The following is a 17,298-nucleotide window of genomic DNA, read 5'->3' as shown; positions in this document are numbered from 1 at the left end:
ATTAGTGGTGTAACATCAGGGCTTACATTTCAAGGTGCCAGTCCCAGTTTTTAAGGCACCACAAGCACAGTTTTGTGTGCTACAGGGGGTGTTCTAACTGGGGTAAGTCAGTAATCTTGGTATATGCTTTGCAGCCTGGAAATGTTTTGCTGCACAGATGTTGAATGCAGATGCCTTATTTCTTCTCCATATCTGAGCACTACATGTCTGGGTGTTGGGAGACAAGGGCAAAGATACTAATATTTTTAGTTTACGTGTGTGTTGGACTAAAGATGGTAAAACACTTTCTAGTAAGGGAAACAGGGAAATACAATTTATATATTGAAAGTCTCCAACAAAATCTAGAAGGGAATATATTTATAGACAGAAGAATTTAGGAAGACAATGGAAACATATGGGCACAAGTAGGTGAAAAAGAAATGGAAGAAGATGGTGCCAGTACAGCATAATAATGTGGTTGTTTGTAGCTGTTTCTCTAATCGAGATCTAGGCTTTTTTAAATCAGCTCTGTAAAATGACAGATTTGGAATATGTTTCCCTCACTATTGAGATAAGTGAATATAAGCTACAGATAAAGTAAAGATGCCAGGACACAGGGAGATCATTTGCTTTACATACCTCTTATGTGTCAATTTCAAGGGCACAGCCTTATAAATGCCCCTGTTTTTGAAGCGCTTCCAACTTTTAATATTGATTTCCAATCCCAGAGGAAACTTTGGTGGTAATCTACAGTGTTACTTCATGTATATAGTTTGTTTTTTCTTCTTAGCCCACGTGAATGAGGTTTCAGAAATGTGCTTACACATCGTCAAGCAAACTCACTGGAGAACTATGCAGACATTAAATGAGCATATATAACTAAAATTCCAATTTTTTTTGCTGAAGGAGACACCATATTAATGCACCATTAAACTTAAATGAATTCATCCATACAACCATGAACATAATCGTGTATATACATTCATATCCCCCCTCTGCAGTTTATATGTAAGAATTGTTGATTATGTCCAGAGTGGCTGACATGCATACTTAAAGGAGCAGTAAAGTCAAAATGAAATATTCATCATTCAGACGATGCAAATTTTAAGCAACTTTCCAATTTACTTTCATGATCAAATTTGGTTTGTTCTCTTGGTATTTTTTGTTGAAGAGTAAACGTAGGTAGGCTGAAATGAGTTTAGGAGCTTGCACGTGTCTTTTAGCATTCTATGGCAGCAGTGTTTGCAACTATGCATAACATTGCTATAAGCATTGCTGCAAACACTGCTGCTAGATTGCTAGACATGTGCATGTTCCTGAACTCACCTTGGATTACTCTTTAACAAAGGATGCCATAAGAACTAAGCTAAATTAAAAGTAAATTGGATAGCTGTTTAAAATTGTATTCCCTATTCAATACACAAGTTACATTTTTTACTTTTCTGTCCCTTTAAAGGGACACTTTACCCATAAACTTTCTGTCACGTTCATGAGCAGTATCCATACTTGAACTTGTATTATTTTGTATGAAGGGAAAAAAAATGTGTAAACGCTGTTTAAAGTTAAAGTGAAAACTAATACAACTGTATTAGTTGTTTGCTTCCTACAATTGTTTATTGGGTGATAGGTACTTTCTGCTAATGCTCATTTATAATTAATAGGAAGTAACTATAAGGTAATTGGTATTGTAGCTTACATTTAAACAACATTTTGCATTATATTTATTCAGACAATAAAAATGTGACAGTGTTTTAATGATACTCATCTAGATGATAAAACTTCTTCTTAGTGTCCCATTAAGTAATGCAGTTTGATTTCTTTGCTATATAATGATCGTTAAGAGTGGTTAATTTATATCTGTCCCTAGTTGGCCACAGCAAAGGCGATGTAATAAAACATACTAGGCTTTGTAAAGGAGATATCTGTGAACTGCTGTGAAGTAACAAACACTGCACATTTTGTTAATGAAATCACAATGTTAAATGTATGCATAGTGTTTGCAGTACAATGCTGATATGTAGATCTATAGTGTGATTATATCAAATGGGACTTTACCCTCCCTTTATTAGAAATGGCTGCACTGTCCCTCTTTCAATCCTGAAAATTTAGTCAAGCAGGTTCTCCCCACTAAATAAATCTAATCTGTATTGTGCATCTGCAGGGCAGGGTCCTTCTTATTGTGTCCTAAAGCTTCTGGCTGCTTTCAGAACATTTTGCCTTTAGTGCTTATTGATGGTTTCTTCGTTGTTACAGGCGTTTGAAGAAAAGAAGGAACCATGACAGACTCCAAGTATTTCACTACTAACAAAAAAGGTACTCACTTCACTAACAGGCAATGCTTAAGATGCTGACAAATGATACTTTCTTTTAGCGTTTTATTTTCTGAACCTATATTTCTCTTGTAAGATGTATCGAGTCCACGGGTTTAACCATACTTATGGGATATTCTCCTTCCCTACAGGAAGTGGCAGAGAGAGCACCCACAGTAGAGCTGTCCATATAGCTCCACCCCCCAGTCATTCTCTCTGCCTGCTTAACTGCTAGGAAGGGCAAAGGGAGTGTGGTGACAAAAATGTTAGTTTTTATTTTCTCAAGCAAAAGTTTGTTATTTTAAATGGTACCGGTGGTACTATTTACTCTCTGGCAGAAAAGGGATGAAGATTTCTGCAAGGTGGATGATGATCTTAGCATTTTGTAACTAAGATCCACTGCTGTTCTCACAAGGGCTGAAGAGTACAGGAAAACTTCAGTTGGGGGAACAGTTTGCAGGCTAAACTGCATTAAGGTATGTTCAGTCTATTTTTTTCTAGACAGACTGTTATTTCTAGAAAAGGCTGGCAATATCCCCATGAGGGAAAGGTAAGCTGTATTCAGTAATAGAGGAATCCAAGCTTGCATAAAGGGCTCATAGTTACTGGTGACACTGATAGGAAAAAACGTTTTGGTTTAATTACAAATAAAACGTTTTTTGAGGGACTTTAAGGGGTCTTTGTGGCTTGTTTAAGGGTTATTAACCCACATGGCTAGTTTAAGAAACACTCTGTGGTGTTTCTTTTATGCCCCATAACATCAAGTGAGGTGGGAGGGGCCTATTTTCAGTTGCACAGAAGCATCCAGCTACTTCTCCAGAGATTCCTGCTGTATTTGAGGGCTGTAAAGAGGTTTTTTTCCCCACATATCGTTCCTAAGGGGCAGGTAGGTGCCACAGCAGAGCTGTGGCAAGGTGCTGGACGTTATTTTACCGGTTTTTAAGTTTTTTTTAATCCGGTTTTTACATTAAGGGGTTAATTGTTTATTTGCATAGTGGTGTAAAGTTACTAAGGCTTTATGATGCTATTGTAAACATTTCGTTTTGTTTACTGCTTTTTTACACTATTTTGCAGAGTTTGTGCAGCTTTTTTTCTCTTAAAGGCACAGTACCGTTTTTGTTTAAAGTGTTATTTTCTTTGATTAAAGTGTTTTCCAAGCTTGTTTGTTTCATTACTAGCATGTTTAACATGTCTGACACCAAGGAAAATCCTTGTTCTATGTGTTTAGAAGCCATTGTGGAACCTCCTCTTAGAATGTGTCCCACTTGCACTAATATGTCTATAAATTATAAAGAGCATATTTTAGCACTTAAAAATATTGCAATATATGATTCTCAGTTAGAAGGAAATAAAGGGTTTAGCATCTAGCTCTCCCCAAGTGTCACAACCAGTAACGCCCGCACAAGTGACGCCAAGTACCTCTAATGCGTCAAATTCATTTACTTTACAAGACATGGCCATAGTTATGAATAAAACCCTCACAGAGGTTTTCTCTAAACTGCCTGGTTTACAAGGAAAACGTGACAGCTCTGGGTTAAGAACAAATGCTGAGCCATCTGTCGCTTTAGTAGCCGTATCCGATATACCCTCACAATGTTCTGAAGTAGGGGTAAGGGATTTGTTATCTGAGGGAGAGATTTCTGATTCAGGAAAGACGCTCCCTCAGACAGATTCTGATATGATGGCCTTTAAATTTAAGCTTGAACACCTCCGCTTATTGCTCAAGGAGGTATTAGCTACTCTAGACGATTGTGACCCTATAGTGGTCACAGAGAAATTGTGTAAAATGGACAGATACTTAGAGGTTCCTGTTTACACTGTTGTTTTTCCAGTCCCTAAGAGGATTGGGACTATTGTTACTAAGGAGTGGGATAGACCAGGCATTCCGTTCGCTCCCCCTCCTGTTTTTAAGAAAATGTTTCCCATATCTGACACCATACAGGACTCGTGGCAGACTGTTCCTAAAGTGGAGGGAGCTATTTCTACTCTTGCTAAGCGTACAACTATACCTATCGAAGACAGTTGTGCTTTCAAAGATCCTATGGATAAAAAATCAGAGGGTCTTCTAAAGAATATTTTTGTTCATCAAGGTTTTCTTCTCCAACCTATTGCATGCATTGTTCCTGTAACTACTGCAGCTGCTTTCTGGTTTGAGGCTCTAGAAGAGGCTCTCCAGGTGGAGACTCCATTAGAGGATATTATGGATAGAATTAAGGCCCTTAAGTTGGCTAATTCTTTCATTACAGATGCCGCTTTCCAAATGGCTAAATTAGCGGCAAAGAATTCAGGTTTTGCCATTTTAGCACCCAGGGCGTTATGGCTTAAGTCCTGGTCTGCTGATGTGTCATCAAAATCTAAGTGGTTGAACATCCCTTTCAAAGGAAAGACCCTATTCGGGCCTACACTGAAATAAATTATTTCAGACATCACTGGAGGGAAAGGCCATGCCCTCCCTCAGGATAAAAAAAGATGAGGACCAAACAAAATAATTTTCGTTCCTTTCGGAACTTCAAAGGTCCCGCTTCAGCTTCCCCTGCAGCAAAGCAAGAGGGGAATTCTGTCCAATCCAAGTCAGTCTGGAGACCTAACCAGGCTTGGAACAAAGGTAAACAGGCCAAGAAGCCTGCTGCTGCCTCTAAGACAGCATGAAGGGGTAGCCCCCGATCCGGGACCGGATCTAGTAGGGGGCAGACTCTCTTCGCTCAGGCTTGGGCAAGAGATGTTCACGATTCCTGGGCTTTAGAAATTGTGTCCCAAGGATATCTTCTGGACTTCAAAGACTCCCCCCCCAAGGGGGAGATTTTACATTTCTCAATTGTCTGCAAACCAGAAAAAGAGAGAGGCGTTCTTACACTGTGTAGAAGACCTACATACCATGGGAGTGATCCGCCCAGTTCCAAGAGCGGAACAAGGGCTAGGTTTTTACTTCAACCTGTTTGTGGTTCCCAAAAAAGAGGGAACTTTCAGACCGATCTTGGATCTTAAAATTCTAAACAAATTCCTCAGAGTACCATCTTTCAAGATGGAGACTATTCGGACTATTCTTCCTCTGATCCAGGAGGGTCAATATATGACTACCGTGGATTTAAAGGATGCGTATCTACACATCCCTATTCACAGAGATCATCATCAATGCCTTTCTGGACAGGCATTACCAGTTTGTGGCCCTTCCTTTCGAGTTGGCCACGGCTCCCAGAATTTTCACAAAGGTGCTAGGGTCCCTTTTGGCGGTTCTAAGACCGCGGGGTATAGCAGTGGCGCCTTATCTAGACGACATCTTAATTCAGGCGTCGACTTTCCAGCTAGCCAAGTCTCACACGGACATCTTGTTGGCTTTTCTGAGATCTCACGGATGGAAGGTGAACATAAAGAGCTCTCTCGTCCCTCTCACAAGAGTTTCCTTCCTAGGGACTCTGATAGACTTGGTAGAAATGAAAATGTTTCTGACGGAGGTCAGAAAATTAAAACTTTTAATCACTTGCCGAGCTCTTCATTCCATTCCTTGGCCATCAGTGGCTCAGTGTATGGAGGTAATCAGACTCATGGTAGCGGCAATGGACATAGTTCCTTATGCCCGCCTACACCTCAGACCACTGCAACTATGCATGCTCAAACAGTGGAATGGGGATTATGCAGATTTATCCCCTCAACTGCATATGGACCAAGAGACCAGAGATTCTCTTCTCTGGTGGTTGTCTCAGGACCACCTGTCTCAGGGAATGTGTTTCCGCAGGCCAGAGTGGCTCATAGTAACGACAGATGCCAGCCTGCTAGGCTGGGGTGCAGTCTGGAAATCCCTGAAAGCACAGGGCTTATGGTCTCGGGAGGAATCTCTCCTCCCGATAAACATTCTAGAACTGAGAGCGATATTCAATGCGCTTCAGGCATGGCCTCAGCTAGCTGCGGCCAAATTCATCAGATTTCAGTCGGACAACATCACGACTGTAGCCTATATCAATCATCAAGGAGGAACACAGAGTTCTCTAGCGATGATGGAGGTAACCAAAATAATCCGATGGGCGGAGGATCACTCTTGCCATCTCTCAGCAATCCATATCCCAGGGGTAGAGAACTGGGAGGCGAATTTCCTAAGTCGTCAGACTTTTCATCCGGGGGAGTGGGAGCTCCATCCAGAGGTATTTGCCCAGCTGACTCAGCTATGGGGCACACCAGAATTGGATCTGATGGCGTCCCGACAGAACGCCAAACTTCCTTGTTATGGGTCCAGGTCCCGGGATCCCCAGGCGGTACTGATAGATGCTCTAGCAGTGCCCTGGTCCTTCAATCTGGCTTATGTATTTCCTCTCCTCCCACGTCTGGTTGCCAGAATCAAGCAGGAGAGAGCTTCGGTGATTCTGATAGCGCCTGCTTGGCCACTCAGGACTTGGTATGCAGACCTCGTGGACATGTCATCTGTTCCACCGTGGACTCTGCCAATGAGGCAGGACCTTCTAATCCAAGGTCCATTCAAGCATCCAAATCTAACTTCTCTGCGTCTGACTGCTTGGAGATTGAACGCCTGATTCTATCAAAGCGTGGTTTCTCTGAGTCGGTCATTGATACCCTGATTCAGGCTAGAAAGCCTGTCACCAGGAAAATCTATAATAAGATTTGGCGCAGATATCTTTGTTGGTGTGAATCCAAGGGTTACTCATGGAGTAAGATTAGGATTCCTAGAATTTTGTCCTTTCTCCAAGAAGGATTGGAGAAGGGATTATCAGTTAGTTCCTTAAAAGGACAAATATCTGCTTTGTCTATTCATTTACACAAACGTCTGGCAGATGTCCCAGATGTTCAAGTGTTTTAGTCAGGCCTTGGTCAGGATCAAGCCTGTATTTAAACCTGTTGCTCCACCATGGAGCCTAAATTTGGTTCTTAATGTTCTTCAAGGGGTTCCGTTTGAACCTATGCATTGCATAGATATTAAGCTTCTATCTTGGAAAGTTTTGTTTTTAGTAGCTATCTCTTCGGCTCAAAGAGTTTCTGAGTTGTCTGCTTTACAGTGTGATTCACCTTACCTAGTTTTCCATGCAGATAAGGTGGTTTTGCGTACCAAACCTGGGTTTCTTCCTAAGGTTGTTTCTAATAGGAATATCAATCAGGAGATTGTTGTTCCTTCTCTGTGTCCTAATCCTTCATCAAAGAAGGAACGTCTGTTGCACAAACTTGATGTGGTTCGTGCTTTAAAGTTCTACTTACAAGCAACTAAAGATTTCCGTCAAACATCTTCATTGTTTGTTGTTTATTCTGGTAAACGGAGAGGTCAAAAGGCTACGGCTACCTCTCTTTCCTTTTGGCTGAAAAGCTTCATCCGTTTTGCTTATGAGACTGCTGGCCAGCAGCCTCCTGAAAGAATTACTGCTCATTCTACTAGAGCAGTGGCTTCCACATGGGCTTTTAAAAATGAGGCTTCTGTTGAACAGATTTGTAAGGCGACGACTTGGTCTTCGCTTCATACTTTTTCCAAATTTTATACTTTTGCTTCTTCGGAGGCTATTTTTGGGAGAAAAGTTCTACAAGCAGTGGTGCCTTCCGTTTAAGATACCTGTCTTGTCCCTCCCTTCATCCGTGTCCTAAAACTTTGGTATTGGTATCCCATAAGTATGGATGAATCCGTGGACTCGATACATCTTACAAGAGAAAACAGAATTTATACTTACCTGATAAATTTCTTTCTCTTGTGATGTATCGAGTCCACGGCCCGCCCTGTCTATTTAAGACAGGTAGTATAAATTTATTTAAAAAACTTCAGTCACCACTGCACCCTATAGTTTCTCCTTTTTCTTCCTAGCCTTCGGTCGAATGACTGGGGGGTGGAGCTAATGGAGGAGCTATATGGACAGCTCTGCTGTGGGTGCTCTCTCTGCCACTTCCTGTAGGGAAGGAGAATATCCCATAAGTATGGATGAATCCGTGGACTCGATACATCACAAGAGAAAGAAATTTATCAGGTAAGCATAAATTCTGTTTTTATTGAATTTTTTTTTTGTCATTGTTTTATAAAAAACAAACAAAAAATATCTATATGGCAAGTTAAAATCAAATCAAATAGTATGTTGTGTAGCACTTTTACACATTCCACATGGATAAAGTCAATAATACATTTTCATGACTTAGAGAGTGGACTTTGAAATAAAACATTTTAATTCTATAATCAAATTTACATTCTGTCCCAGGCTTTCATAATGCTTGTGCATGAGATCTGCTGTCTTATCTGTAGTGGGCCACATGCACTTTATTCTTCTTGTTTTGTGATTTGTCTTTTGTGAAATAATTTTCTGCATTTTAATCTCAAAAGGAATTTAGTAACAAAATGTATTTTTTAATTTCTTTCAATTAGTTGAAATCTTGGGCAATAACATACATTTAACAAATCAGAGGTGTTTTACATTTTAAAAACTACATGAGGGGTTTCCAGCAGCCTGGATATTGACGCCTGTGATTGGTTGCATTTACAGACTCGTTCTTGTGTGTTGAGAAACACTGAATCTCTACACAGAAGAGTTTATATTTGACTTTGAATAATTTAAAACAATGGGCCTTATTAAGAATACACATTTGGTTTATTTTCAGGGGAGATCTTTGAGCTGAAGGCTGAATTGAATAATGAGAAGAAAGAGAAGAGGAAGGAGGCTGTAAAGAAGGTTATTGCTGCCATGACTGTGGGAAAAGATGTCAGGTACAGGGAAATTTCTGATTTCCAAACAGTAAAACCTCTACACCAATATGCTTACCCTCTTAAGCCCATATCCTATTGATAACACACTATATAACCAATTATTTCAGATTTTTATTGGTGTTATGTTAACTTAGGTGGGCTAAAGTGTATGAGTTGTTTCCATAGCATTACATGTGAATAGGTCACTTTCTTAAGTTTATAGGTCGGTGCTACAGCTTTTCCTACCAAAAATATGACTATGTTTTCCTCTTTAGTTTGATTGCAGAGATCTATGCTTTTTACCCCTGAAAAATGCTCCATAATGGGTTAGCTCCAGACCAGAAAAGGATTGCTGGTGAGCAAATCGGGCAGCTTATGTGCATAACAACAATTTACTAGCCGTGTTCAGCACTAGATTGCAGCCCATTTCTTCTCTGGAGATGATTAACTATGTGTTTAACCCAGTGTTAATTTTGTCGACTAAAACTAGACTAAAATGAGTATAAAACTAAAGAAATTCTGATGACTAAAATACGACTAAAACTAAAATGGCATTTTAGTCAAAAGACTGACTAAAACTATATCAAAATGACATTTTAGTCAAAAGTCTATGACTGACTAAAACTAAATCAAAATGTGCTGACAAAAACATTTTATGCAAGGTGTTATAATCAATTCATATCTAATGACTGCTCTTTTGTAAAATTTATGAAACTTAATTTTATTAAATTTTAAGATAAATAAAGACATGTTATATACCACAACAGTTAAATCTGTTAAATATGTATTGTATGTTCAAACCTTAATACCATAAATAAAAGCAGGTTAATAAATCTTTACTCCAGGAGTATATAATGAGTTTGGAAGTTCTAGAGCAGTGATAATATAGTTGCCGAAAATGTTTAGAATCTGTGAATAATCAATTGATTCTTCCTATAGAAATAAGAATAACCCACAAGTATGGGTTTAAGTTATGCTGTGCCTGTGCTAGCTGCAGAAACTTTTTGTTGTGTTGAGTTACTTGATACTTGTTTTAATTATTAACAGAGAACTGTTAAAGTTTTTATATTGGGTAATATGTGCAATACAGCTTTTTTATATATATTTTAAAGTTGCACTTCTGTTTGTTTATGAAACTTGTTTTTATTTAATTTTAAGTTTAATAAAGATGTTATATATCACAATGGTGAAATCTGTGTCTGTATTGCATGTTTATACATTAATGCCATAAATAATAGCAGGTGTTATGTTTACTCCTGGAGTATAGAGCTGCAACAACTAATCAACATAATCGATAATAATAGATTATGAAAATAGTTGTCAACAAATCTCATAATTGATTAGTTGGTCTGTGCACAACACCAACTGCTTCACTCCACTGAGCTCCTGCACATGGTATTATGTTTTATGGTTATGTCCTTAGCCTAAAGGACATCTACAGACGTATACTTTTCACTTTTTCAGAACAGTATTACAACTGTAACTGTACCCCTGGCTTATGTGTAACCCAGATATAATAGTCATCATTTGGATTGTTTATATTAAATTAGATGATTTGGAACTATGCTTTGCATGATATAGTGCTGAGCTTGTTATTTATACCTAGCCCCTAGATTGATGGGAGTCATTTGAATTAATGTGCACTTTTATCAGTTTGCACAATTATTAGCGGATTGCTTCCTATTGCTGATGTACTGTATAAATAAATGTGTAAGGCTTTGTCCTGTTATTGATATATAGTCATTATCGCTTTTGATTTGTTTTTTATTGTTATATATTTTTAATCAATTGTGATAATATGTACCAGATTCAAACTTTATAAGTATAATTTTGTTATTTTTAGAGCGGGCTAGATATTTTTCCCCTAACCTTATAGCTGGTTATTTACCATTGCATATAGATATTCAAGATATTTTTTATGTTAGAATGAAGTCAAGGGTTACTTTATTCAGAGGCCCCTTGTCAAGGTGGAAGTTCTACCTCTTTTCAAACAGTTTTTGGTTTTGTTTAATTATAAAACTGTGCTCTGCTGCTTAAAAAAAATGGACAAACCGTTGTGTTAATGTAAAGTTTTAGTCTGAAGTTTATATTTGTAACACTCAGTATGTGGATTCTATTTACAATATAGGAAACAATTATTCGATTAATCGAAAAAATCATCGGCCGATTAATCGATTATGAAAATAATAGTTAGTTGCAGCCCTACTGGAGTATGTAATCAGTTTTGCAAATGATAGAGAAATGCTTAAATAATGCATTACACTTTAACTAAACTCCTTAGATTTTAGTCGACTAAAATCTACTGGAGATTTAGTCGACTAAAACTAGACTAAAACAATTCAAATGACTAAAATACGATTAAACTAAAATGGCATTTTTGTGAAAAGACTAAAACTAAGACTAAATAGAAATTTGCCGTCAAAATTAACGCTGGTTTAACCTCCTTTTTGGGTGTTATACACTCATTATGTGCAACAGTGCAATAATAAAATGCTTTAACAAATTAGAGCATTTTATTAATGCTCTTTTTTATTTTTATTTTTTTTATTTTCATTTTTATTGAGGACAACACAACATATGCTTTTACAGGGTAGGAAACAGACATGTCAGATATTCACAGCATATCCTAAATTGTGGAATGTACATTAAAATGTCCAGTCCCCTTTTTTCGCCCCCTTAAACAGTGTTGGTCACTCTTGGACCTATAGTATTATAGCATTTCAAAACTAGGGGTTAAAAAACAAAAACAAAAAAAAAAACACCCCACCAGCGGTGGAGTAGTAATTGCATTTAAATGAAGCAAAGGGATTCAAAAATGTTTTGGACTATTGCAAGATAAAAAAGTAAGCTATCTGAACAATATATATACTACATGTTAATACATCCCCAGGTCACCATTAGTTACCTCATTGTACCATGTATGAGATTTTTAGTTGACAAATACTTTTATTGAGCTATCTATGTATTGGCTCCTTCATGGACCCGGCCGTTGTCCAGAGGAGAGGCACTTATTATAAATGATATGCTTTCAGCAATGATGGAAAGGTATCGCTAAAAACATCCCATATGTAATCAATATAAGAATTGACCTAGGCAAGGGCCCCCTCAAACCCCTGGACTGGGAATCTATACAAAGATGTTTACTGTGATCAATTTAGGTAGCACAATGGTAACTCAGGCATATCAATATCTGCATATAAAATCTATAGTAGGTTATTGTCCATGACATCTGTAGCACAATCATTAATTAAAATAACCCTCCCGGAGCCCCCCACAACCCCTCAGGAGATGCAATACGACAAAGGTTTTGTTTGCAGATATCAACATATATAGTATAGCGTTGAAAGTTATTCAATATGTAAGGCATAACAGATGAAATAATGAAAAGGCTAATGTCGCCATACAGCAGCTTAATATGTGGTGCAATAAAAAAACCTTAACCCTTAAATTATCTAGTTAATAGAGCATTAGATTCTAGGCGTTGGTACTTATAACATTTGTACAGGCTTAACTAATGCACATTTAATCTAGCGAGTGAAACTTTAGGATCTAGGCGTTGGTAGACTTATAATTTTTGTCCAGTTGTAACTAGATCGCGTAAAACCCATAGTCAATAACCCCATAAACTTAAAAATATATCCCCACGAGTGTTGTGGAGGGCAGTTCCTTGAAATGTTATGTCTCATGGTGGTATTGGCTGATGTAGCTCCCTTGTGTTTGATCCGTGTGGTAACTTGGTGTTCAGCGTGTGCAGATTCTTTTAGATAGCGACATGCGGGTATTGGGTCAGAAATATGGGCATATTTTGTAGCATAAGTCCGAATGGAGGAAATTATTGTGAGAATTAAGTTGAAGCATGCCCTCCAAAACATGGCTCCTCTTGCAAGCTTCTGTTTCTGCAAGCGTAACCGCGATGAGTGATTTTTGAGTTAGGTCTTTTGTGGTTTTGTCAGCCAAGTCCCTTCTGATCGTTGGGTATTATCATGGCTGACTCACCTGTATCGAAGGGGACGGAAGCATTCATACCCAGCAACAGTGAGGTGTGTATTTTTATTTCAGTGGCACCGGGGCCCTTCGGCACAACAGTCAGGCTCAGATCTTATGTAGCCAGATCCCCACTGCAGGGATCACGCTGTTCATCTTGCAGAGCTTTGTTTATTTCTTTTCCTCCAGCCGAGGTGGAAGAATCTCTGACAAAGAAAGCTTTTCTTCTGTGGAATTTCCCTTGCGGTCGCCATCATTTTTTATATACTTTATAAGGTCTTGTTCTGAGTCATCTGCCATCGCATGCTTTATCAGCGGTTTGAAGGTTTCCATATAGTCCTTAGGTAATGATCTTTGATATAGTTTGTTGAGCAAGTTCTCTAATTTGGCGAAACTCTGATCTAGGGTTTGTACTAGGTCATATTCCCATGCGGTCGCCATTTTAAGATGGTTTTCTCGTTGGTAAGCTGGAGATTGAAAGATCATTGTGATGTAATTTAGTAACGCTGTGTTGTTCAGTATTTGCAGAAAGGTCAGTAATGCAGAGACCTGTTGCCAGCACTGGTAACCCGGAGAGTCAGACGAGGTTGTTTCCTATGTGTAGGCCGCCGCCATAGGCCTAAATCTTCCGAACTGTAGCCCTGATTTCATAGAAACGGCAATCAAAGAATATAATATAGCTACCACTTGTTGAGCGACTATTATTTGAGTGATGTGGGTGAATTTGCTGTAGATGGTGCTAAAATCAGCGGATTATAGAAGATTCCTTCAGAACCTGCAGGAAATGCGTCCTGTCAGGTACGCTGTTTGGACACGCCCCCTCTATTAATGCTCTTCTATGTCCCATTGAGCAAGAAAATCTACGTAGTTCTATGTTCAGCCATTCAACAAGTAGTCTTTTTAAATTGCTCCTTGTCAGTAAGGATTTACTTAAGACAGTTTATGAAGATGCAGCTTACTATGTTTGTAATGCTGGTGCTTTTTAGGACACATCTATCTTTTTTTTTTTTTTTTTTTCTTTTTTTTTTTTTTCTAAATAACACTACACCTTCCTATAGCTCTGCCTTTGTCTGCAAATATTGTACTCACCCCATCGCTCTGCTTAAGACTTATTTCCTCCAATATTGTCACCACCTCCTATTCCCATCTACAGGACTGCACATGTTTGTATTGCTCAACAAGACTTGTCCTGAGCATTCAGAGCTTCAAATGGTTAAAAAGGTAAAAAAAAAAAAAAAGTGCATGGGTACAGTTCAATTTGAAATAGAAGCATTTTTGCAATATACTTCCAATAGCAAAAATGCTTCTAGTGAACCTTTATTACTTTTTTTTTTTTTGCAGTATGTGCACATATGTTGTGAGGGTCAGTGCACCAGTATGCAAACACACTTTTTCAGAGAATGAGCAGTGGCTTGTAGGACATAAATTATGTCTTAAGAGAAGCAATACACACCTCTCTAAGCAGGCATGGTGTTTGAATATCGCTCAATATGTGCATATGCCCCTGAAAAACAGGAATAACTTTTGGAAGTATATTGCAAAAATGCTTCTATTTCAAATTTAAATGCACCTGTGCATGTTTCAGTTTTTATCTGTCTGTCCCTTTTAAGCAGGAATTGGAATGCTCACAACTTGTTAAAAAAAAAAAAAAAAAAAGTGGACCCCTCAATAGAAGGGATTCAAAAGTCTGAGTAAAAATTGTGCACACTCAAAAGAAAAGTATACATATACAATGATCAGCCACAACATTAATATCAGCTGCCTAATATTGTGTAGGTCTCCCTCGTGCTTCCAAAACAGCTCTGATGCGTCGAGGCATGAACTCCACAACACCTCTCAATGTGTCCTCTGGTATCTGGCACCAAGACATGAGCAGCAGATCCTTTAAATCCTGCATAGGGCCTCCATGGATTTGTTGTTCCAGCACATCATACACATGCTCAATCTGATTGAGATCTGGGGAATTTGGAGGCCAAGGCAACACCTTGAACTCTGTCATGTAGTGCCAGGGTGCATTATCCTGCTGAAAGAGGCCACTGTCATCAGGGAACACCATTGCCATGCGGTCTGCAACAATCTCTAGGTAGGTGGTACGTGTCAACGTAACATCCACATGAATGCCAGGACCCAAGGTTTCCCAGCAGAACATTGCCCAGAGCATAACACTGCCTCCTCCAGCTTGCCTTTTTCCCATAGTGCATCCTGCTGCCATCTCTTCCCCAGTTAAACAATGCACACGCACCCCTCCATCCACCTGATCTAAAAGAAAACGGGCATCATCAGACCAGGCAACCGTCTTCCATTGCTCCATGGTCTAGTTCTGATGCTCACATCCCCATTTAAGGCATTTTCGGCAGTGGAAAGCGCTCATCATGGGCACTCTGGACACTGACTATCTGCGGCGATGCACTGTGTGTTCTGACACCTTCTATCATGGCCAGCATTCATTTTTTCAGCAATTCCAGCTACAATAGCTCTTCTGTGTGATCAGACCAGGCAGGCTAGCCTTCTCTCCCCACATGCATCAATATGAGCCTTGGGCGTCCATGACCCTGACGGCAGTTCACCGGTTGCCATTCGTTACACCACTTTTGGTAGGTACTAACTACTGCATACCAGGTACACCCCACAAGACTTGTAGTTTTGGAGATGCTCTGACCCAGTCATCTAGCCATTACTATTTGGCCTGTGTCAAAGTCACTCACATCTTTTGGCTTGATCATTTTTACTGCTCCCAACACATGAAATTCAAGAAGTGACTGTTCAATTGCTGCCTAATATATCCCACCCCTTGACAGGTGCCATTGTGACGAAATAATCAGTTATTCACTTCAGCTGTCAGTGGTTTTAATTTTGTGGCTGATTAGTGTAATGCTTTCTACACCTCCTTTTTATAAGGTGACCCACACAGGTGCAGGGCCTTCTACCCCTTCATCATTTTTGTAGTTGTTTTTTGGAAATTGTACTATAGCAACATGCAGCAATGTTCAAGAGCTGCGGAATATGTTGGTGCTCTGTAAGTAAATTATGATGATTATGGTTATTAGTTTATTATTATTATTATTATAGTAGTTATTATAATAATACAAGTTTTTATGAAGCTTTAGATTACATGCCCACCAAAGCAATCTCACTTCTGGTTGCTGCAGGGTTAATGGCACAGTAAACATAAAAAAATAATAATGCAGAGATAGAGATAGATTGCCCCTTGGCTGATAAAGACACAACTTGTGGACAGAGACATCCCCACAACTGTAAGACAATTAAAACTAAAAGAAACCTGTAATCAGCAAAGCAAAAAACATTTTTAAATACCCTCTGTTAGATGGAAAATGGGGAAAAATGACTAACTGCCCTTTAAGGTTAAATAAAATGTTTCAGTGCTCCTTATTATTCATTGGCACTTCTGTGGGAACAACTATTTTGTCGGAAAGAACTTAGCTGTAAAGTGATCAGTCAGCTGCTGAATGTTCTCCATGGCCTAGAAACACTAAACCTTTATACTGATGATAAGATGTGAATTCTTAATGAGAAACACTTCTATTCATTAAAGTCAATTCACTTTATATGTACTTGGATCTTTCTAGGGTTTTGTTGTCTGTCCTAAACTCTCATCTCACACTTAATTTAAAGTTGCAGGTTATGCAAAGCTGGGAAATGGGTAGTAGGCATTATCTATCTTTTTAAACAATAAAAAAAAATCAAGTAGACTGTCCCTTTAAAATGGAGAGGTCGTTTTTTTTTTTTATAGCGTCATAACTTCTATCCTTCATTGCCTTTTCTGTCATTTACAGTTTATTATTTCTTTCTTACATTAAAGTTGGGATTTATAACAGCAATCTCAACATAGTCTTCTGCAGTAATGCAGTATGAATGCATACCTAGACCTCCCAGCAGTTGTGTTAGATGGTTGCATCACTGAAAACCTGACAGCACTGATCAGGCAAAACAGCACAGCCCTCATGCATTGCACACCTCACATCTTTTAAAGAAGACCCTCCAATATCCTGCCCCTTTATGTATCCCCAAGTCCCTTCAAATGAAACAAGCCTTAATTGTGCTTGCTTAATTGCTGGTAAGTGTGTGCATTATTTAGTTTGTGTCTGAGAACCAAGTCACTTCTTCTTTGAGGCTTTACAAATGGTTGATGCCTGTAATCTTTGTTTTTAGTACGATATTCAACAGATAGCCGGATGCTAGGAGCAGGGTCAGCGTGTTGGTTATCATATTATTCTACATGCTCCACTATTTGAGAAAGTCAGATATTTGTTTTCTTCACGACTGTCTGATTTAAATACTGATATATTAAGTCATAAAATATTCATTTTTCTTTTATAATACACTGTATTGCAGGGTTCTCCAAACCAC

At 38.8% G+C, this 17,298-nt stretch overlaps 1 protein-coding gene across 1 annotated transcript in view; it reads left to right on the top strand.

The window, feature by feature from the left end:
- The window catches only part of AP2B1 (adaptor related protein complex 2 subunit beta 1), a 457,689-nt gene that overhangs the window by 7,699 nt on the left and 432,692 nt on the right, over positions 1-17,298 (top strand). The window contains exons 2-3 of the mRNA XM_053707425.1: positions 2,233-2,292; positions 8,862-8,967. Of these exons, the coding sequence (XP_053563400.1) occupies positions 2,256-2,292; positions 8,862-8,967 (143 nt within the window). The 5' untranslated portion in view covers positions 2,233-2,255. The remainder of the gene's footprint in view (positions 1-2,232; positions 2,293-8,861; positions 8,968-17,298) is intronic.

Source organism: Bombina bombina, chromosome 3, assembly GCF_027579735.1.
Source record: "Bombina bombina isolate aBomBom1 chromosome 3, aBomBom1.pri, whole genome shotgun sequence".
Classification (NCBI taxonomy): Eukaryota; Metazoa; Chordata; class Amphibia; order Anura; family Bombinatoridae; genus Bombina; species Bombina bombina.
Note: the sequence above shows the minus strand (reverse complement) of the source record. Positions and strands in the feature narration are given on the sequence as shown.